The sequence below is a fragment of the Pituophis catenifer genome, unplaced genomic scaffold, assembly GCF_029215685.1.
Source record: "Pituophis catenifer annectens isolate HBS135680 unplaced genomic scaffold, rPitCat1.0.hap2 SCAF_12, whole genome shotgun sequence".
NCBI classification, from domain to species: Eukaryota; Metazoa; Chordata; class Lepidosauria; order Squamata; family Colubridae; genus Pituophis; species Pituophis catenifer.
The window spans coordinates 10,869,513-10,893,848 of record NW_027256892.1 but is presented as its reverse complement, the minus strand read 5'-3'; the positions used below and the strand labels follow the sequence as shown (position 1 = coordinate 10,893,848).

General features: G+C 38.8%; 1 protein-coding gene across 1 annotated transcript in view; it reads right to left on the bottom strand.

Moving 5' to 3' along the window:
- The window catches only part of NUDCD3 (NudC domain containing 3), a 95,038-nt gene that overhangs the window by 70,140 nt on the left and 562 nt on the right, over nucleotides 1-24,336 (bottom strand). Inside the window, exon 2 of the mRNA XM_070952312.1 lies at nucleotides 23,246-23,559. Coding sequence (XP_070808413.1) covers nucleotides 23,246-23,559 — 314 coding nt within the window. The remainder of the gene's footprint in view (nucleotides 1-23,245; nucleotides 23,560-24,336) is intronic.

The following is a 24,336-nucleotide window of genomic DNA, read 5'->3' as shown; positions in this document are numbered from 1 at the left end:
GGGAATTTCCTTTTGTTTCTGTCTAGCTACAGGGATCTGTGTGATTATACGTCAATTCTCACTGGAAATCAAATATAAGTTAGTGTATCTGTTTATTATCCTATTACATATTTTAATGAAAAATATTACATTTACATCCCACTGGTTCTCAAGTGGTCTCCAAATTAAGGGACCGAGCAGAGTTTAGATACCAAGTAATGTTTGCACGCATACATTCATGTATACCCAGTGAGGAGAATTTGTGAAATATCAGAGAAACAAAATGAGGGAAAAGGAGCAAAACAGAAAAAAAAAAAAAAAGGTAAGTAAAATGTTATCAGGTTATAAGTATTAAAAATAATCTTAGTCACTGCAGATTTATTGTGGATAAAAAAATCAATGTCCATAGAATAACATTTCAAATAAAATTGAATATTAAAGTAATACTGATGTGCAAAATGTATTAGATAGAAGGCACAATAGTGTGTATATTAATATATATTGTTAGTGCATGTATGATATGTCCTATGCTTAATAAAAAAAAATAGTGTGCATTTTTAACTACTCCAAAACTACCAAATGGCACCAGGCCAAGGATGGCAAACTCCAGTGATGGCCAGTACTCTGGATAAAAAACAGCTATGTACTTCAAGATACAGTATAATGGAATTAGGTAGAAATACTTTGGTTTAATTCTAGACAGTAGTTAGAACACCAGTTAGAAACAATATCCCATATTTTTACCTTAATGATCTTGGTTCAATATTAAGATGAAATTAATAAGTCCAGCCCAATTTATCTGAAATGTCAAGCAAGTCTTTTGTTTTATTGCTTCTAACAGAAATAAACACAATGGAATTAAAGTTATCATTTAGCCATGTTTGTGCAGAAATACAAACCAGGATCTTAAATAAAGAGAACTGAAATTATAAAGTATAAGAATTAGCTCAATCTTTCAGTTTTTCATAGTAATTGCCAAGGACAGGAATTCACACTTATAAATAAATGCTAAGCCAGAAGAAATGTTTAGGTATTGCTTACCCCTAAAATGATCAGCATTTCAGGACACTCAATGCTCAAACAGCGGGTTCAAGATGTTCAAACCATCTGCTCCAAACCATTAACTCAGTTAACTTCTAGTGACAGGCTGAAGTTAATATGAAGTGCAAAACACATAGGTTGCATCTATACTGACCAAATTTAATTGGCTTCTAATGTCCAAGAGGGTTGTTTGTCATAGGAGTAAGTTTATTAAAAATTTATTAAAAATTCAATTCATTTTTCTGTGCTACTGAAACAACTAGGAATTCGATGTCAAGATTAGGAAAAGAAGGATAATATCAGAAATGGTCTTTCCAGAATGGTTCAAACACAGTTAGAATACGGTGTGCAATCATCTAAAAAAAAGTAGTTTGAGGAAACTAAAATTATCACAGATTAATCATCATCCCTGTGAGGAAAGGCTAAAGAGACCAAGCCCTTTCAGTTAAGGGGCAATCAAATAAATGAGGGAGGTGGGGGGTATTTTCCCCTCCTACAGTATTAAAATGAAGGGCCATTCAATTAAATTGACAGATGACAAATCAGAGGGAACCAGCATACGTGGAGTGAAAGCATAGCATAGATCACAGGTAGCCTTAATTTACGACCACAATTGAGCCCAAAATTTATGTTGCTAAGTTTGACATTTGTTAAGTGAATTTTGCCCCATTGTACCACCTTTCTTACCAGAGTTGTTAAAGAGAATCACTGTTGTTAAGTTGTGAAGCGAATCTGGCTTCCCCACTGACTTCGCATGTGAGAAGGTTGCGAAAGATAATCCCATGTCCCTGGGACACTGCAACTGTCATAAATATGAGTGTGACCATGAGGATGTTGCGATGGTCATGTGAAAAACAGTGACAGTTCATTTGTGACCAAAGTTACAACGGCACTAAAAAGTGAGTTATAACCATTTTTCACACTTACGACCGTTGCCATATCCCCATGGTTATGTGTTCAAAATTCACATGCTTGGCAACTGACTCATATTTATGACGGTTGCAGTGTCCAGAGGTCATGTGATTCCCTTTTGCTATCTTCTGATAAGTGAAGTCAATGGGGAAGTCAGATTCATTTAACTATTGGGTTATTCACTTAACAACTGCAGTGATTCACTTAACAACTGTGACAAGAAAGGTAATAAAATATAGCAAAATTCACTTAACCAATGTCTCACTTAGCGAGAGAAATTTTGAGTTCAATTGTGGTCATAAATAGAAGACTACCTGTACTCAAGATTAACTAAAAACGAAAATTAAAAACTTTCTATAAACTTTGCAATTCCTCTTAGTAAGTTTGTGGGTTGGTACCTTTTTTTGCTCCAGAAGTAATGACACACTTCTGAACACTGAGAATAACAATAATTTTGATTATGCATTTATATAGCAGCTTCTCCAATCTAGTGCTTTTCAGATGATATATTCAGTTGGATGCAAAGTCATGTAAGGTAAATCTAGAAAATGTCAAATTATTTAGCAACTCAAACATGATTGGAAGGGAGCTACAGGCTCAAAGGCAGCATTACTCCGATGAAGCAATAGGAGATAGGCTCTTCAACATGATTTGCTTGTGAGATATCCAGAAGAGTTAAAAAACCTCAGATGGAGACTGAGTTATATTTGTGCAGATGGGTAAGCAACAGAATTAGAGGTGTTTATATATTATCTATGAGACAAGACAAATTGATTACGGTATCTCCTTAACAAGATTCCTCATGGAGGAAATCATACTCTATACAAAATTATTTCTTCCTCAATCACTACTACCATACACACACTTCACTATAGCCAAGATGAAACATCACAATGCAATCTTCTCTTGAAGAACTCTACTAGCACGAGGACAAAATGCATGTACAAGCTTCCAGTCCACTTTTCAGTTGTGAAATAAAATCTGGCAGATTCACCCTCCCTTTCAATAAGTACAGGGAAATATTCCTTGCCAGCATCAAGCCTCAGATAGCCTTGCAAGACAGACAGCTGATCTCTAGCTTTTTCAAAGCTGTCCAAGGCAGAGTGCCAGATTGTGCAGAGTCTCCCACTCTCTTCCTGGCTGGCAGGAAGTATGGAGCATTGGCAACACTGTCGTTCATATTGAGGAATATGCTCCAATGTGGTGCTTCACCTTTGCTTGTCTAATGCAATTCCAAAGGGAGAGAGAGAGAAAAAGCAGAAGAGAAGTGGGTGACCTGGACCAGAAGCCCTGCTGCTGACTATCAACATTTATCAAAACAATCAATCAAACAACCACAACAACAACCACAACAACAACAAAAGCAGGTTCTGTAATGGTGCAAAAATAAAGAAGGGGCCATAACGGAGTTTACAGAAGTTCTCTCATTGGATCATCATTTCCATGGAGACAGTCGTTATGGCAACACAGAACAAACCTTGCTGATCCCAGCGTCCTAAAATGCTTGGCGATTTCATGAGCCAAACAGATTGGACGACAAAGAAAATAGGAAAGCAGAGGGAAGGTATTATGCTTCCAATAAATACAAATCTTTCTCTCCCCCCATTTCCCCACCCCCCAGTAAATATAATTGGACAACAAATAAAACTTCAAGAGCATGAAACTGGTTAATGTTCATATAACTGAATAATAGAGAAACTATTATATACTATTATGTTAAACATTGCAGTTTCTCTGCTAAAGGGCTTGTGATAGACCTGTCCTTTGTATCTGCCTGCTCTAGATTTTCAGGGCCAATTCTGATAGTTTTGACTTATTTTCATTTATTCGAATTTCTATACCGCCCTTCTCCTTTCGGACTCAGGGCGGTGAACAGCCAGATAAAAAACATCTATACAAACATCACAGTTAAAAATAAAGTTAAAATAATTTATAAATTTGGCCCATAATTTAAAACTTGTCAATTAAAATAAATATTAAAATTTTAAAACTAACCCTAAAATCAGGACAGACCGGCTAGCTGAAAAAAATGAGTTTTTAGGGCCCGACGAAAAATCCGGAGGTCGGAGATCACTCGTATCTCTGGGGGTAGATTGTTCCATAGGGTAGGTGCCACCACAGAGAAGGCTCTCCTCCTGGGGGTCGTCAGCCGGCATTGTCTGGCCGACGGCACCCTGAGGAGGCCCTCTCTGTGGGAGCGAACCGGCCGGTGGGAGGCTATTGGTGGCAGAAGGCGGTCCCGTAAGTACCCTGGCCCTAAGCCATGGAGCGCTTTAAAGGTGATCACCAACACCTTGAAGCGCACCCGGAAGTCCACCGGAAGCCAATGCAGCTCGCGCAGGAGAGGAGTCACATGGGAGCGCCCCGTCGCTCCCATAATCCCCCGCGCAGCTGCATTCTGCACCAGTTGGAGCCTCCGGGTGCACCCCAAGGGGAGCCCCATGTAGAGAGCGTTACAATAGTCCAGACGAGAAGTGACGAGTGCTTGAGTGACCGTGCGTAGGGAGTCCCGGTCCAGAAAGGGGCGCAACTGGCGTATTAGGCGAACCTGACAAAAAGCCCCCCTGGCCACGGCTGTCATATGCCCTTCTAAGGACAGCCGCGCATCCAGGAGAACACCCAAGTTGCGGGCCCTCTCTGTGGGGGCCAATGATTCGCCCCCAATAACCAGCGATGGCGTCAGCTGGCTATACCGGGACGCCGGCAGCCACAGCCACTCGGTCTTGGAAGGGTTGAGTCGAAGCCTGTTTCTCCCCATCCAGACCCGCACGGCCTCCAGGCACTGGGACATCACTTCCAAGGCATCATTGGGATGGTCTGGGGTGGAAATGTACAGCTGAGTGTCATCAGCGTACTGATGGAACTCCACCCCAAAACCACAGATGATCTCACCCAGCGGCTTCACATAAATGTTGAACAGGAGGGGCGAGAGGACCGACCCTTGCGGCACCCCACAAACAAGGCGCCTTGGGGTCGACCGCTGCTCCCCTGTCAACACAGATTGCGACCGGTCGGAGAGATAGGAGGAGAACCACCGCAAAACAGTGCCCCCCACTCCCAGTCCCTCCAGCCGGCGCAACATGATACCATGGTCGATGGTATCAAAAGCCGCTGAGAGGTCTAATAGGACCAGGATAGAGGAATAACCCCTATCCCGGGCCCTCCAGAGATCATCCACCAACGCGACCAATGCCGTTTCCGTGCTGTACCCAGGTCTGAAGCCGGACTGGAGCGGATCCAGATAGACAGCTTCATCCAGGTACTGGGGGAGCTGTCGCGCCACCACACTCTCAACAACCTTCGCAATAAAGCGAAGGTTGGAGACTGGACGATAGTTAGCCAAAATAGCCGGATCCAGGGATGGCTTCTTGAGGAGAGGCCTCACCACCACCTCTTTCAAGGCGGCCGGCAGGACACCCTCGCTCAAAGAAGCGTTAATGATCCCCTGGAGCCAGCCTCGTGTAACCTCCCGGGAAGCCAGCACCAACCAGGAGGGACACGGGTCCAATAAACATGTGGTTGCGTTCAGTCGTCCCAAGATCCTGTCCACGTCCTCGGGAGCCACAGGATCGAACTCCTCCCAGATAACACTCTCAAGGCCTGCCTCAGTCATCTCGTCTGAACTAACCCAGTCGGCGGCCAAGTCTTCCCGAATCTGAGTTATTTTATCATCCAGATACTGTACAAAATCCTCAGCTTGGCCCTGCAAGGGGTCCTCCCGCGCTCCCAGATGGAGGAGGGAGCGGGTCACCCTAAACAGGGTGGCTGGGCGGTTATCTGATGACGCGATAAGAGCGGCAAAATAGCTAGATTTCGCCGCTTTTATCGCCACTAGGTAGGTCTTAATATGAGACCTTACCAGTGTCAATAAACCCTCAAAGGCCCCCATATCTTATTTTCTGCTATATAGGGGCTACATTGGACATGCCCACACACTTTGAAATGAAAAAGAAATTGCAGGCCCATCCATGGCTGAAGTAATTAACTTTCATTCGTTCTCAAAAGCTGAAAAGAGAAGGCTTTCTCCTCTGGACAAGGAAGGAAAGAAGATCACAGAAAACCAAAATGATTCTAGAACAATTTCTAGAATATCTTAATGAAGAGATCTGGTCTGCCCCACAGGAGCTGCAGATTACCTCCAGGCTCCACACTTATTATTCCATTGGGAAAGAACATTTTTACAAGGCTGAAATATAAATGATTTCATGGAGGCAACACGGGGTGCTGGATTCATTTGGCCTTTTAAATACATTGTTTTCTGATTCATAAGAAGGACTTTCACCCTCTTAACTTCAGAAGGCGATGAATACCTGGCTCTTCCCTCAAGCGTTGGGCTAGGATGAGAGCTAGGGAATTGATGGGAGGTTGTGGCATCATGATATGGTGTGTGCTGGTTTTTTTGCAGGGTGGATTGTTATTATCTTTCTCTTTTTATTGAAGGTTGTGAGCCATTTAGGATTATTATGTATAAGTTGGGCAGCCATATAATTCCCATAAATATGATGTAGCCCCAAATAGTTTTCAAAGCTGACATTGGCCGAATATGAATCTTAATTTAAAAATAATGTGATTGATTGTGACTTTTAGACTATGGAATTGGCCAATGCTAAGCAGCAAATTGTATTGACTGGGATCGGATTAAAAGAATATTTTTCTAGACTATGATCAGTAGTTAATTTTTAGTTCACCTGAATCTGTGTTTTATTTACGGCTATAGACAGTGTTAATGCTGAAATTAGACCTCTTAAAAACAAAACATATACTCAAATTTTATCTTCAGTTTCAGACATTTTGTTCCTCCATAATACAGTGTTGGTTTTTCAAAGTGGGTTGCATACTTTTCCTGGAAGTTACCTGAAAAAAATGATGGACTTAGAAAAAAACAATTCAGGAGAATAAATCTATTTTTTTTCTGACCCCTGTTTATCTACATAAGCAGATATCAGCTTGTTGTACCACTTCCCCCCAGCAGCACAAATCTGTTCAATACAAAAGCCTTGGCGTTTAGGGAAACTCAAAAGATGGAGATTCAAAAAAGAAAGGTCACAGCAAACCAAGTTAAGTCCTAGCACTTGAACTATTAACAAAGCTGGATAGCTAAATGGGAACAGAGCAGTACAATAGTAGCTATAAACCCTGTGGCACTGACATTATGGGAGACAGTAGGGAAAAAATTAGCTTTTAAATAAAGGGATGAGTGCTGCTCATGCTTAGCGGACAGAAGGACCCCACTATTTTGTCTTGTTCTATTTGCACACGAGTGTATCTCTAGGGGGAAAGTGAAATCATTAAAAACATGAGCATGAAGAAATCAACTCCTATCAACATCAGTGCAGCTCTATGTTATGTATGTATTCCTATTTCTTCTTCTACCAAGGATCTGCAAATAGGCTATTCAATTCACCACTAGAGAGCTTGTTTCTTAACTTAATAGATTTAAGAAGAGTTGCCACACTGTCCCTGAACCTAGAAAAGAATGGGGAAATTTTCCAGGAGTCTGCTTAGTCTTTACATGTTCAGAGAACAAATACAATTTCTTGCAGTTTCCTGAATCCTGGTCAATATCTAAGAAGTGATTCAACAACTATTTCCCTGACATTTGCTTTTGTCTTGAGCGTGGACAATTATCTTCTTTCCTCTGCAGGAAGAAGAACTGGGTAGTGATACATGGAAATACTGGCTGTATATCAAGATTCAACATTAAAATCTGGGGTTTAATTTGCCTGAATGTAATAATACATAATTTAATATATGATAATATATCTTTGATATATGATAGAAAACATCTAAGAATTCTTTTCTAAAAAAATATATGTAATGTTCTCATTTGATATATATTTGATACTTACATACTAAAGTAAAGAAGAGCCGTGGTTGGCATAGTGGTTAGAGTTCAGTACTGCAGGCTAAATCTGCCGATTGCCAGCAATTCGATTTTCACCGTTTCAAGGTTGACTCCATCCTTTCGAGGTCGGTAAAAACCAGACTGCTGGGGGCAATGTGCAGACTCTGTAAACTGCCTAGAGTGGGCTGTAAAGCACTGTGAAGCGGTATATAAGCCTAAATGTTATTGCTATTGCTACTTCCAAGTGATTGTTCATAATCACCAAAATTTTAGGACTGAGATGTTCTTTTTTTTAAAAAAAGCAACTTAAGTCTTAAGTAAAAAAAAAAAGGGAGCGGCGAGAAAAAGGGGGATGATAGTGACAGAACAGAACATTTGCCTACTAACTAAGCTATTAACTAACTAAACAAGTACATTTAAAGTGACAAAATATTCTGTTCTGCTCCATTCCATTCTATTCAGAACTCTGTCACTTGTCAGTGTCACAAAAACTCTCCAAGTGATTATGTGACATCAAGTCATTTTTGGCTCCTAGTGACTGTGTGCGTTTTTTCCCCATGATGATCTATCTCTGACTGGCTCTTCCAACAGTGCCTTCACTGCCATTATAACTGAGTCCATCTACCTTGCTGCTGATCTTCTACATTCTTCCGCTTTTCCCAGCATTAGAGCTTCTCCTAGTAACCGATACAAAATTATTTTAACTGGAGAGAGCAGAAATGGAATCAGAAGCATCCTGCACATTGTGGCCCTCTCTTGGATTCTAGCATTAGCTTAACAGTTGCCCAGGGCTGAAAAAAGGCCCAAGACTAAGTTACTTTTCAGGATCATCATTTAAATCCAATGCAACAACTGGGCAATACAGTGAAGATGACACGAAGAATTTACAGGCAACGCTTGCATTTACAGATGAACAGTACTGTGATAATAAGTACCTCAAGCAACAAGATTTCCCTCCCAAATTAAGTTCAAGACAGAGATGCTATTAAATATAAAACACCTAGATTTTTTTAACCTGAGGCTATGCCTCCAACAGATAACAGAAAAGGCCGAAAGGTTCATAGCAATTACTAGCCTACAAAAAAATTGTACGAGCTGGAGGAAAGATTTAGTTTCTATGCAAGGCTTTGAGGATGTTTCACCCAATGGTAGGAATAAAAGGGGCAATTACTGTAACTCTATCTTGTCTCTACCAAACTACACACTAATCTGCATGAAGCTCTAAGCATGGGTCTACATGAAATTCTCTTGCATATACCCACAGGAAAGGTGACATGTCTGCTGGGTCCCAAAGGTGCCAACGAAACAAGAAAAACTTTCTTGTTTTTCTTTGAAGACATTTCACTCCTCATCCAAGAGCTTCTTCAGCTCTGACTGGATGGTGGGGAATGGAAGGATTTATACTCCTTGGACAGCTGTCCATTTGCATTCTTTTAGCGAGTCATTAAGGCCAGCTGGAGGTTTATCTGTGTCATCAAAGTCACCTTAATGGTGCAAATGAGTGTGTGAAGCCTTCTTGGAAAGGTTGAAAGGACTGTGTTGTAGACTGGAGATAGATGATGTCATATCCCTCCGCCTTTGTTGAGAGAGGACTATTCAATTTTGACATAGTTGGCTTCTTTGACTCCCTCTTTCAAACCAGCAGTCTTCTTTGTCCAAAATCAGGTGACTTTGATAACTCGCTAAAAGAATGCAAATTACCAGCTGAATGCAAGCAGTATAAATCCTTCCATTCCCCACCATCCAATCAGACCTGAAGAAGCTTCTTGGATGAGAAGTGAAACATCTTCAAAGAAAAACCAGAAAGTCCAGTTGCCTCTTGAAATAAAAGCACCTTTGGGACAACCAGGACCTGGATGACTGAGAATCACCATAGACGTGTCCACTGGATTTTTACCTGATTGAAGAGAGAGATCATACTGCAAATCCCAAAATGAACCTTGTTCAAATAGGTTCATTTGCCTAGTTGATTTCTCCCACTTTCATCCCTCACATCTTTTTTTAAATCACATGTTAGAAGAAATATCCTTCTGGGTTCAGCTCCAAGTGAGGAAAAAGACATTGGAAACATGGAGACTGCTGGGAAAGATGGTTTAATGGTGGACAGGATCAAATGGTTTGAGTTCCTGAACAGAAAAGGGGCGAGATGCAGCGAGTCCCGGGTTTTATGCCCTCTCTGACTTTGAACTTCTTGGGGCCCCGAAAAAGTATCCTGATTGGTTGTCAGACTCCCAGGGGGTGGGAGTCTTAGCTAGCCTTGCTGGCTGATGTAATCTTCCCAGATGCCATGTGGTAAGTTTCTGTTGCTAGATGGGTCCTATTGTGTTAGTTTCTGTTGCTAGATGGGTCCTATTGTGTTGCAGATGATGGTCCATTGACAAAGGGTGGGGGGGGACAGCAAGGTGGGAAGTGCTTTGTCTTTAAAACATGCTTCTCCATTTCTCATACAGGGAAACATAATATTCTGCCTTTTTAATATTTCCTAAAATATTTCATTCTTCTAGGAAAGGGGTGGGTGCTAACTTCCTATACATATTTATATCTGCCCTGGGTTCAAGATTATAAAATGTATGAATGTATATCCTGAGCATCTGGTAGGAATCCTAAAAGTGCTTTTCAATAATCAGAGGAAAAGACAATTTCATCCTTTGCTGCTCCATTTTACAGGTAGTCCTTGACTTAGTTTGTTTAGTGATTGTTTAAAGTTTCAACAGCACGGAAAAAAGTGACTTATGACTGTCTTTCATACTTACAACCCTTGTAGCATCCCTATAGTCACATAATCAAAATCTGGATGCTTGGCAACTGGTTCATATTTATGACAGTTGCAGTGTCCCGGGATCAAGTAATCCCTTTCTGCGACCTTTTGATCAGCAAATTCAATGGGGAAGCCAGATTCACTTTACAACCATGTTACTAACTTAACAGCTGTAATGATTCACTTAACAACTGTGGCAAGAAAAATCATAAAATGGGGCAAAACTCACTTATAAATGTCTGATATAGCAACAATTGTGGGCTCAATTGTGGTTGTAAGTCGAACACTATTTGTACCTTTCCTCATGCATAATCTATTATCCAAAATTTCACAACAAATACTTTTCTTCTATTTTCTTTATTACAGTATGAAAGAATTCTCAAACTTGGGCAGATGACCCTCTTAAATAAAACAACCAATTGTGCAAAATTGCTGGAATGTTTAGCACCATTTTCTATGATTACATAAATAGAATAATAAAGTTGACTCTGAAAATTGGGATCTTGAACTACATACAACATAGCTTCAGGGTGAAATAGCAAAATAGCATCCCTCCCCAAATCCCTCCCCAGATTGAGCTAACCTCAATCTGGCAATATACATTTTGCACAGACATTGCAACTCCCAATTTCCTTACATAGTCCAAAAGATTATGCTAGCTAGAAATCTGGGAACTGCAGTCCATATATATCCAGAAAACTCCTGGTTGGTGAAGCGGGACTATGTAATGTCACCTTCCAATTTAAATAGTATTTTAAAGTTATATTCTTAAGCAAGTTTCTTTCATTTTTTTCATTACTTTTAGGCCAGTAGTGTCCAACCTTAGCAACTTAAGACCTGTGGACTTCAACTTTCAGAATTCCCCAGCCAGCCATGTTGTCTGGGGAATTCTGGGAGTTGAAGTCCACAGGTCTTAAAAGTTGTCAAGACTGAACATCACTGTTTTATACACTTCACCTCTAAGCACAGAAATAACTGTATTTATGTAAAATCTGTCTAAATTATCAGCAGCTAAATTATCTTCTTCTAGTTGTAATTCTTTTCTATTTTATCTCACAAATATCAAAGTACCAAAGCCCACTTACATGCATAAAGCCATGATTGTTTGAAAGGAGATATGTACCACAGAGTAACATGACCATTTGTCTGTTAAGACTCAATTTATTTTGTTTGTTCTAATCTGTTTTCTTCTATGTACATAGCTAATTACATAGATAGGTTATGTATTTGCTAAAGGGATTCTGGTCCATAAAAGCTTAGGTATGTTAGGGTAAACACTGCTGCTCTTTGAAATCTGAGTCACTTTAGAAGCAGTGAGCTACAAATTAAAGTGACATAGATCTCATAAAAGCATGTGCTACTGCCATCTACTGGTAAATAGAAGAATAACCAGGATGGTTATTATTCAGCCATGATCCAGAAAAGAATCACTGGAAAAAGAAAAAAAGGGTCTCTATCCCTCCAGAAGGAGACGGTATAAAGGTTGTGTCTTAACACTTCTATCACTGAACACTTTCAATAATGTTCCTTTGTGCAACACACAAGAAAAATAACTCATAAAATGAAAACCTCGAACCAAGGAAAAATCACATTACTGAGTCGATTTTTGGCTCAAAACTAGATGCCACATGGTGGTGATCTAATTTAGAAACCTTAACAGAGCCACAAGTCCTAAATCTAGCTGAGATTTCAAGACACTAGTCCTAAAGAACAATCTAATCAAGTTTACAATGAATTTTACTGCATTTCAAAATAGAAGCTGTAATTGTAGAATTGGAAAGTATTTTTTTTAATTATCAAAATGAATGAGAAAGCACAGTCTCTTTAAGGAAAGTTTAAGTATTTTCAATTTAATTGTTTTGGGGAGAAGAAATTATAGAAATTGATTACAGTTATACCCCACATAGATTCTCTTATAACAAACAGGTTATAAACACTGTAAAATAAACACATACATTGAGCAAAACTACACCCAGTGTAAACAAAATAGGTGATGTTTTTCCTGCCTCATATTAAGACATGGTCACCCAACAAAATTAGAAAGGGATTCAATGCAAGTAATAGTACATAATTGACTTATTAAAATGCTACAAGTTGGCACCTAGCTTTATCTGTTTAAAGAGGAATTAGCTTCGCTCATAGCATGGCACAGAACACATTGGGAAGAGCTGGTTATAGACAACCTGTGCAATTAAAATTGTTTATCTAAAAGGAAAGAATTGCTGGCTGGCTAGCAGATTTCCCCTGCTAAATCTCATCTCTTATTTACTGACCAGTATCCCACTTATCACATTTCTTCTTCATATTGGAGCAACATCAAGGTCAAAAAATCTAATAAATGATGAAATGTTTCCTCAATTATTTCTTAATTGTTCTTCCAAAACAAAGTCTACTCCACGAGAAAACTGATGCTTCCACTAAGTATGCCTAGTATGGCCCTTGAGATACTGCCCCTACAGTTGCATAAGGTAGATTTCATTAAAAAGTTGGGTACACCCAAACAGCCTCCTCATAAATATTAATGAACCCAAAGTGCTTGGGTTTTAGGAGCATTTCAACATCAATTAGGTCTGGCTGAAGTCCTGCATTTCAGGGTTCCTCTTTCCAACAAATTAAACTCCAGATTAGGACAGCTTTATTGAGCTAGCCAAAGGTTTACAAACCTTATGCAAGCTTCTGAGCTTCTAGGAACTCTTTACCCAGTTGATTGAATGACTATTCCCAAAGTACAGGTAGTCCTTCACTTACAACCACAACTGAGCCCAAAATTTCTATTGCTAAGTGAGACATTTGTTAAGTTAGTTTTGTCCCATTTTATGACCTTTCTTGCCACAATTGTTAAGTGAATAACTGCAGTTACTAAGTTAATAATATGGTTGTTAAGTGAATCTGGCTTCCCCACTGACTTTGCTTGTCAGAAGGTCACAACAGATGATAACATGACCCTGGGACACTCCAACCGTCATAAATATGAATCAGTTATTAAGTGTCTGAATTTTCATCACATGACCCTGGGGATGCTGAAATAGTCATAAGTGTGAAAAATGGTCATAAGTTACTCTTTTCAGTGCCGCTGCAACTTTGAGTCACTAAATGAACTGTTGTAAATTGAGGACTACCTGTAATCTTTTTTTTAAATTTTTTATTAGGACTACCTGTAATCTTTAGCAGCCTTTCCCAACCCAAAATACCCTTCAGAAAGAATGAGATAAGCATTCTTGAAACAACCAATTCAAAACTGAGAAAATTTTCCAGAAATGGGCATAAATGCCAACCTACGTTACACAACCAACTAGGTCAGACCTATAAAGCACATGGGTAGGGCTATTTACCAGTACTAACATGTCCTACATACAGGAGAGCATCGTATTTGCATCAACTCTTTTATAAGTTTAAAACGATCACTTTAAATCAATAAAAGTTCTGGACAGAAGAAATACACGTCTTTTACCCAACTTTCAAATTGGACTAGTGAGAGTTACTAGATTTATTTATGGTAGGGCTTGCAGCAAGAGACCTTTTCTGATATCGAAAGAATTAAAATGCAAGTATTAGTAGGCAAAGCAGCTCCAGGAGATCCCTGACAGGATACTGAAGTTTACTTCTTTTAAGAAATTAAGGCTAAAAGCAGAAAGACTTGCTGTGTTCAGGAAGCAACGCTTGGGAACTTAATAGAGCACACAATGGCTACAGGCAAAAGCTGTTGGGGAGAGTTGTGCAGAATATATTGGAAGGAAAATAAGCTTTGAATGCCTAAGAAAGACATGTATTTTCTGCCAGCTCTGATTTCAAGGCAAGCCTTTTCAAGCCTAGACAAACCTAAACCGTGCACAACAGGAAGTAACTTGAATTAACCCCTTCCAAAGCCACAATACTGCAATAGGACTGGGGCTCTTCTGGTGACGATTCTAGAAGTTTCTCCTTTTTAATAAGTGTCAATTGTAAGCAAAGAAGTCATTTTTATTGATTTACAGCCAAAAGTGTATCTCAGTTAAATGAAGCAGCCAGCAGGGGAAATATCAATGTAAATTCAACCTATGTTTCAGATGGTTTTCGTGTCCTCATTCCCAACTCCCAACCAAACAACATAACACAAGACAAAAGACATGATTACAGTTGCATTTTGAAAACTGCATCTGGCTAAAGATCTATCCTTTGACAAGTGAAAAAGCTGGTTGTGATTCTGCAGCAACTGTAAAGGTCTCATGATTACAAATGTAACATAAATGTAACATAAGAGCACCTGCCAAAATAATCCACGAAAAATGGTAGACAGGTTCCAAATTGCCATACAATTTCATTTTATTGGGACAAGTGAAATATCTAAATCTGCTGACAGATCTTTGGGGCAATGAGGTCTATCTATCCTACAAAGTCCCAACCCTACAACATTTACAGACTGAAATTCACACACAACATTTGAAAGCATAATGAACCATGGTTCTATGCCCAAAGAAAATCAGGAGCATGCCTATTTCAACAACACAACACGAAAAATGTGTTACAGAAATATGCCTTGCCATCATGTTCCTAGCAGATGAGTGTGGAAGACTTAATAGGAAGAACTAAGCAAAAGTCACAGAAAAAGTATACCCTCATACCGTGTGTTCCTTCCAACGCCACAAAATGGGAAGAATTAAACACAATTGATTCTCTTCAATCTGAGAACCTACTACAAGACTAGAACTATGTCCTTGAATTCAAGTAATCATGGGGGGGGGGGGACAATTAAGTTCTGGGTCACAGAAAACTTCAAGGCAGACAAATCTTTGGGGAAGCAACCAAGTCATAAATAGGTCTCACAGGTGTATTAATTCTACTCTACCAATGTAACCTACTTTTGCTCTATCTATCAACTCCTCCTTATTCTTTCCTGCCACAGAGAAGAGCTCAAATGAGCTCTACTTGCAAACAATCCCTTGTGGTTATAATGATGATTGCCATCATTAGCCCTGGCTTGTCTTCAGAGACATCTACTACTTCTACCATGTCCCATTTAGTGCTGCAATTTTATTTTTTATTTCCAAGAACTTCAAGTGAGTCTTGTACTTCCAACTCTTCCAATGGGAGAAGGAAAGAGTATTTATGTTCGCTGCTTTGAAAAAAATTCCAATAAATATGAAGGTCATTTGGAATAGACAACTGATTGGTTTAAAAAGGCGGAGGGAGATTAGCTGCTACAGTTTCAGAGTCTATGTTTGGCAGGAAACTTTTCTCTTTCATTGTTTCAAACCAATAAATAATGTTTGACTCCTGGACAGGTTGATGAAAAAGCAATAACAGCAAGAGAATCTTGGGAAACTTCAACTTCTTTTTAAAAATATTTTCAATTTAATGCCAAGTAAACTCCGATTTTCTTTCTTTTTTTTAAATTTTTAAACTTTTATTAATTTAAGAAACCACATAATACATTTATAAATGCAAGTAAAACAATTTACAACAAGCATCATCTTAATGACATCTACCTATAATATCTGAATTGTTACAATATCAATATCCTATATTCTTCAGTATACATCAGCGGTTCTCAACCTGGGGGTCGCGACCCCTTTGGGGGTCGAACGGCCATTTCCCAGGGGTCGCCAAAGCCCTCTCTCGCCCCCCCCCACGCCTTCACTCACCCTCACCCTCTGCCGGATCGCCCATTCGCCATTCGCTTACCCCGCCCACTCCCAATCTATTGCTGCCTCCGGAGTCCCAGCTGATGGCTAGAGGGGAAAAAAACTTTAAATTCTTGCCACGGGGCTTCAAAGAGCCACCCTACTCTCAACTGTTTTGCGGAGGGCTCTGTTGCTAGCTAGCTGCAAAGAGGTAAATTCCTGGAGCAGATTTTTTCCCCCCTAGCTATGCTGAGAAAGGGAAATTGAAAGTAAGCAGGGTCTTGGCTGCAACGTGACAAAATGAGGCAGAGAGATTTCTTTTTCCTCACCAAAAAAGGTAGGTGCAAACTGCAAACAATGGGAAATTTAGGGCAAGAGGAGGTTCAAGATTTTAAAACACAGAAGAAAAAAAGCTCTATTTAACTAGGGAATTGTAATAATTGAGATACTATTAATTGTATATTGTGTTGAAAGCAGAAATGGTTAAGTTGTGGTTTGGAGGAATATAGGGGGGAAATTATTTGGTTTATTATTATTGGTAAATATAATTAATTGATTTGTAAGAAATTGGATTGCATGGAAATAATTGGAATATTCATGTTCATATTGATTAATATACAAAAAAGGTAGCTATATAACTAATTGATTTATATTAAAATGTTGAATTTGTATTAAACAACTGTATTACATAATTAACCAATGTGAGGATGGATATAAAAATAGATGACAATGGGAAGGGGTATAACATAGAATAGAAGGGAAAAATTGAATTTGATTAAGATTAGAGATGAGGATGAAGGGTAATATTGGTTTTTTAAAAAATAGATGAGGAATAAATATGGTAAAAAGGAAATATAAAAATTGTAAATTTAATTGAAATGACTAAATACTGTGTTGGAAGAAATATCCTTCTGGGTTCTGCTCCAAGTGGGGAAAAAGACACTGGAAACATGGAGACTGCTTGGAAAGATGGTTTAATGGTGGACAGGATCACATGGCTTGATGGGGCCCATTGTGTTAGTTTCTGTTGCTATTGTGTTGCAAATGTCCTTTGACAAAGGATTGAGTTTCTGCCTCTGGCCCATTAACAAAGGGTGGGGGGCAGGAAGGTGGGAGTTGCTTTGTCTGTAAAATATGCTTTTCCATTTCTCATCCAGGTAGGGAAATATAATATTCTGCCTTTTTAATATTTCCCAAAATATTTCATTCTTCTAGGAAAGGGGTGGATGCTAACCTCCTACAACTGTTTAAATTTGTGAACCGGCCAAATACTCAGTTCAAAGAAAATACGTTGTATGTTTGTATGTGTGTTTCTAATTATTGCTATTTATTGCTATTTGTTCTCTTTTATTCTTTAAAGTTTAACAATTCATTCTTTATCTTAATATCTTAATATTTGTTTGGGGTTGGCTTTCTTCCCTTTCATCTTTTTTATTGTACAGCAATCTTTCTCCTCAAACCTACCACCTCTCTCTTTTCTTTTCTTCTTACTTTCTCTTCCTCCCCTTCTTCTTCTCCTCTTCCTCCTTTCTCCTTCTCCTCCTCTCTTCCTCCCTCTCTTACCCTCACTCCTACTCTAATTTCCCTTCCCTTCCTTCATCCCTCTCTATTGCTGTATCCTTTTATGCATATGGACTACTCAAAGGGCTGAAAAAGTTATTTTTGACTGGTCCTCGCACTTTTGACCAGTCCTCGAATTTACGACTGTCCTCACATTTTACGTTTTTTGCCCTATCTTATACCATGTTGAAGAGAAGCAGTTGTGAAATGAGTGACATGGTTGTTAAGAATGCTGCACAGGCATAAATGTGAGGATGGTCATAAGTGTGAGGACCAGTCAAAAGTGTGAGGACCTGTCAGAAATGACATTTTTCAGCCCTCTGAGTAGTCCCTATACATATAGCCATGGCCACCCGGTCAAATGACCAGCTAGCCACGCCCACCCAGTCACATGACCTCCAAGCCACACCCACAAAATAAGCCACGCCCACAGAACCGGTAGTAAAAAAATTTAGAACCCACCCCTGGTTGGGGGTCACCACAACATGAGGAACTGTATTAAAGGGTCGCGGCATTAGGAAGGTTGAGAACCACTGGTATACATTATTTCTCTCACCTTATATAATGATATTATTTTATTGATATCTGGTGTCTCTTTCTTAAATTTCATTTGATGTAAAAATTTATTTTATTCTATTGATATCTTTTCTTTTATTTAATTTTTCTTTCTTTCTTCTTCTCTTTTTTTCACTTCCCTCTAACCATTTATACCACTTTTGCCAGACCAGATAATATTCAGATTCTTCCTTTCCTTGGATCTCCTTGGTGAGTCTATCCATCTCAGCGCATTCCATAATTTTGGATATTAATTTCTCTTGAGTCGGGACCTCTTCTTGTTTCCAATTTTGTGCGTATATGATTCTTGCTGCAGTCAAAATGTGTGTTATTAAATATATTATTTCTTTTTCATATTTGCTTGTAGGTATTCCTAATAAGTAAGTTTCTGGTTTTAATGGTACCTTTTGAGTTATTATTTGTTCCAGTTGCATTTTTATATTGTTCCAGAATTTTTTAGCTTTGGGACATGACCACCATATATGATAGTATGTCCCTTTATGCGCTTTACATTTCCAACAGAGTGGAGATATACTGGGAAACATTTTAGAAATTCATGCCGGTGGTAGATGCCACCTATAGAACAGTTTATAAGCATTTTCTTTGTATGGTACAGATGTTAATTTATTAATACTGTTCCACAATTTAAATTTTTTAAATTTTCTAAATTAAATACAAATTTATTCTACCATTTATTCAATTTTCTATCAAAGACTTCCTCACAATCTATTAATTCCAGGCCAGATCTATTTATCAGGTAAAAGGGCTTTCTTCTCAAGTGTTGGCTATACCAACAAAAAGAACAAGTGGATGAATGCAGCTATGTATGTTAAAAAGAAAAGAATTTAGAATCCGTGTCAAGGAACATAAATAGAAATAAGAAGGCAGGAAGCTCAGCGGCACATGCAACTTTATTTTAAATACTGCCAGGCAAATGTATGCAGAATCAAGTCTATAAGTGGGCTAAGTGAGAAGGCGGGCACTCAAAATAAAAAGCAGATGAGCTCAGACATAGAGAATGAAGAGAACTACTTGTCAAAACAGATGGAAATATCTGAGCCCAGAAGAAAGGGTGTAAAGAACAGCTCTGCACCAACCAGATGGCAATGAAATAGACAACTCTTCCCTCATTGTTCAGAACTTGGAGACATGGGACCACTGACTGTCTATTGCCATGAAGAATGGTGCAGAGGGTTAAACCAAATTAATAGGGCTCAGCAACTGAAATTTATCTATTGTCACATTGAATTTCATAACGCTCAGCATTATTTAACTGGTGTGCTCAAGTATTACATTATAGTATGAGAAGCAGAAAGAGTAGAAAGGATCATATTGATTCTGTATTAAAGAGCTGTAGTGCATCTACCAAAGTTGGCATACAGTGTTGGAAGGGTAAATAAAATGAAAAGCCAAGCTCCCTTTTGAGTTGGAGCTAGCTGTCCAATGCAAAACCAGAAAGAGGAATACAGTATTTAGTTTTCAAAAGCTACCGAAGAGGAGGTCCTTGGTGCTCTCTGAGCTTGGTTGTTTTCTTGCAGACGGTTCATTATCCAATGCATTGATTGGGTAATGAAACGTCTGCAAGAAAACAACCAAGCTCGGAGAGCACCAAGGACCCCCTCATTTCAGCCCTGAGCTACAAATATTCTCCATGTTGCCGAGTACAGCTCTATACTGACTTGCAGCATCTCTCCAGGATTTGCAGTACACGCTGGGCCCACAGTGGATGAGCGCAGCCTTTGCCATCCTGCCCACTCCCACTCAGAATGTTGCTTCACACAATGTTTTCAGTTATTTTGAAGGGTGGAATACTCCACAAAAACAGATATTCACTGCCTTTCTTAAAGTCATAAAATATTTGGGAAAATTATCCAAAAATATCTCATCTCCAGTAGAAAGGTAGAAAATCATCAAGTTTTACTTTACTGCAATATATCATATATTGGGGTTAATCTAAAAAGATAAATGTTTGAATCTCAAATACTGAAAAAGGTAAAATGTAAACACTTCGGAACTTGATGTCCATGTACCTCCCATCTTAATGGCATTTGCTTTCAAGTAATCATGCATAATTTTTCACTTAATATAGACTTGATTTGGACTAGAACTTGACATACAGAAATAATGAGCAATTTTGTTTAACACTTCCAAAGTGACAAGAACAACATGGAAGAGGCAAGATTCCATCCTTCATTTATTAACTATTTCCTGTTTTTCATCACTGAGACTTACTACCTTCAGCTAAACAGATGGAGATCACACTGTATCTCAATTTCCATCAATCTGTGTCCAAAAATGCATTATTCATAGCATCTTATCAGCCAAGCTTTTAGATTGAATATCTAGAGGGAAGCTTAGAAGAGTTCAAAGATACAGTACTTTAATATGCATTTGAAGATGCATTAAGTGGACACTGACACCACCAAGTGGAGGCATTGAAAAAGGTACTATAATTCTGAGATGTATGCAGCAAAGATAATTTGTGTGTAGTCATCAAAAAACCCTGATCATGAATGCTTTGGCAACAGATAATCACATACTGTACTAGCCTAACTTTTCATGAAATCTGTACTGTTAATTTATAAATTTGATTCAAATATACAACATGTCAGGTCCTTCCCCACCAGGTTCTGGTGGGGAAGGCCTGGATGCATTCCTCACTTTATAACCTTTTTCCTATTGCATGCCTATCCTGTACTTTGATTTACTTTCCTGGGAATGTAAGGCGGGGGGGGGGGGGGAGGAAATGGCTAGAGAGCCATTTGTTTTATCTCAGCAAGTGACACCTGAGAACAGCTCCTTATCACCTTCTCAGCCTGAAGTTCTCAAAACAACTTTGCATCTGGGGATTGGCTTGTTCTGCACTGGACTGAGGGGAGTGGTCTCTATCCTTTTTAACCTAACCGTTTTGCGCTGGAATCTTCAGATCCTGCCTTCTTTGTCTTGCTATCACTTTCTCTGATATAAAAGTTTCCTTTTGAAATACCAACCATTTCAAGAGTTCTACTTTCTGGAAAACAGATTGTAAAGCCACCATGTATTCCAAACTATGTTTTTCAGGTTGAGGCAATAGCTAAATCAAAATTTGGAAGCCATCTTGTTCTGCTTTTGACAAATACATTAAAAGTCAGCATGGTTCCAGATCAAAAATGCCCCACCCTCTTTAATTAGAAAACCAGTTCCTATAGCAACATCTCTTCTTTACAGTTTTACAGACATTTCAAAGCCCATTTTACTTTCAGGTATACATGTCACTTCAAGAGCTGTTTTACCTATATTCATTTCAAGTGGCTCTTTTCTCCAATCTTTTCTTGAAGCAACCACCTTCTCTGGTAGTCTGTGTTCAGAGAAAGTAGTCAACTCAAAATCACAGTGAGCTGCCAGGGTAAGGGTGAATTAACAAACATTGATCTCACTACGCTTAGTCTAATACTACAATCACATAATCCTTTTAAACATCTCTAATATAGAATAGTGCTTGGATGCTAAAGAATGGAATTTCAGCTAAATAGGCTTTTGGCTAGGTGTTTTCCAACTTAATTGGGGAAATGGCTGTTTTAAATACCAGTATTTTAAGAAATCTGCACACTACTTTAGAACAATTTTATATGCATCCAATAAAGTGATAACGTGATAGGAAGATATTTATAAAGTGACATCACAATGCAAACTATATTACTGCCTATTTGAAACTTGGATTTTAAATCTGATATTACTTGCTACTATCCATAAGCAGGAGAGAGTGATAATGCATTTTAAGGAATTGTTCCAGACATCCAAATGTCTCACTCATTACTTCAATTTGATAATAACTAAGTCAGTACAGTACTATTAACACCATAAATTAAACATTGACTTAAAGCCAATGTTACCTTTATTGTTCATTCATGTAGTATTATACATTTTATTAGTTTTTAAAAATCACGAGAAGAGCCAGATTATCATTAAACCACAGATTACATAAAAGAGGTTGAACAACTGGATGTAAGCAACAATTTCATAGTAAAATAGTAACTTTGTCTTGCCAAGCCTTTTGCTCCGAGTACAGGATTTGAGATTTGTGAACCATAAAATCTCAGCCACATAATGGGTGTTGTATTAATAGACACTGTAGATGATATTTACTTCCTTCTTAATAGTGCCCCAAAATCCTGCAAGCCAAGGAAAACAAAGTGACAGAGATTCAGGTGACTCAATATGTCTAAAGTAATTGTCAGCCCCATGAATTGTGGAATAGTTAGATACTAAATCACATGATTTATAGCTATACATCTCAACACTTACAACACTTGCTAATTTTGAGAGGCTAACTTCATTATATACCAGTATATGGTTAGAACAGCAATTTTAAGCAGTTACCAGGCAAACATATTTGTCACATGTTGGCTTCTCAATGTTGTAATAACCCATATTACTGACATATCTCTTATACATTGCCTTTAAATGTGCATAACAGCTTTCCAGTTTCGTCACTATGTATTTGTAGAAATAAAAACCCAATATGTTAATGTTATCTCAGAAGCTAGGGATGGATGTTACAGCAAATGGAAAACTTTAGAAATCGGGAGCGCAAAACAAAAATTAAATGGATTTAAAAGAAAGGCTTGCCAAATTAGAATACATTATTCTGGATTAGGTGAACAGAGTCTGACTACTGTAGATAAAAGGCAGATTTCCAAGATTTTGACTGCTGAGATCTGTTTTTGCCATTCAGAGACTGCTACTGCATAGATTAAGCTCCATTATTAGAATTCCCACAAAAGCCACATGGTCAGAAAAAAGGTAGGAAGTACTGTGCATTTTAATATACAACTACCACAATGGTACATAATCAGTCACTTAAAGCAGCAAGACCATGGCTTGTTCACCAATGTGTTTCCATAATAGTCTTTCCTCTTTAGCAAAGGCAAACCTATCCCAAGTTTACTAGGTCACTATGGCTGCGCTTTGTCACTAACTCTTTGACGTGGACCAAGCACCACTAGAGCCACTCACCTGGGGAATTCTGTTTGTTCACTTTCTACAGGGGCAGCAACAGATACCGGAAGTTCTGCTGTTGTATCAGCAACTTGTGCTTCTATGGTTTCTTCTGCTTTTACAGGCTCCTCTGCATCTGCAGCCTTTCCACTTTCCAATCCAGAGTCCTGCTCCACTGCCGAGGTGATTTCAACCTCCTCAACAGCAGGAGGCACCTTTGTTCTCTCTCCTGCAGCCACCATGTCCGCCTCTCTTTTCTTCAACTTCCCCTCAATTTCTTGCTGTCTTTTCTCATCATCTTGGCGGGCCAGATGTTCAAAGGTTTTGAATGCCTGAAAGTGATGCAGCAATCAAGCAACAACCCAATAATTAACCTACAGACCATCACTAGAGATTAGCTAACACACTGCATTTCAATTTCAAGGAGATAACAGTATTGCTCTATGTGTCAGATCAGCTCTAAGAACGAGTATTTATCTACTTGTCTGACAGTCATAAGCAGTGAATCCAGTGCATTTTATGGTGAGTGTAAAGGAGGGACAAAGTCCATTATGGATAAAGAAAATTGAGTTATTTGGATTTAAAGAAAAATGCAGAGTAAAAGGTTAATAAAGGTCTGCCACTGCCCTATAACTGCACTTCCCAAACACCAAATTAGCCACCCTGAAGAATCTCTTGCTACTCATAACTTGATATGGCTATTTCATAAGCATACTTGGATCCAAACATTTATTGTATTCAGCATAAATCATACTGACGATAGCCAGTTTTTGCTATATACACTATCCCAAGCCATGGTCTGTGCTTAAGTCTTAACTGCCTCAGTTTGTCCTATATTGTACAGTACAATCCATTTTCATGTAGCACATTATGAACCCAGCAGCCAGGCCACATATTTATATATTAGATTTATATAGCCACCGACCAATCTGAAATACAAGACTGGGGGTAGCTAACACTATTAAAGATAGGTAAAAACCTATGCTCCAATCTGAATACAGAATAATAAAAGGGCCTTGGAGGTCTTCTAGTCTAACCCCCTGCTGGAGCAGGAGACCCTATACCATTTCAAACAAAGGTTGTCCAATCTGTTCTTAAAAGCGACCAGT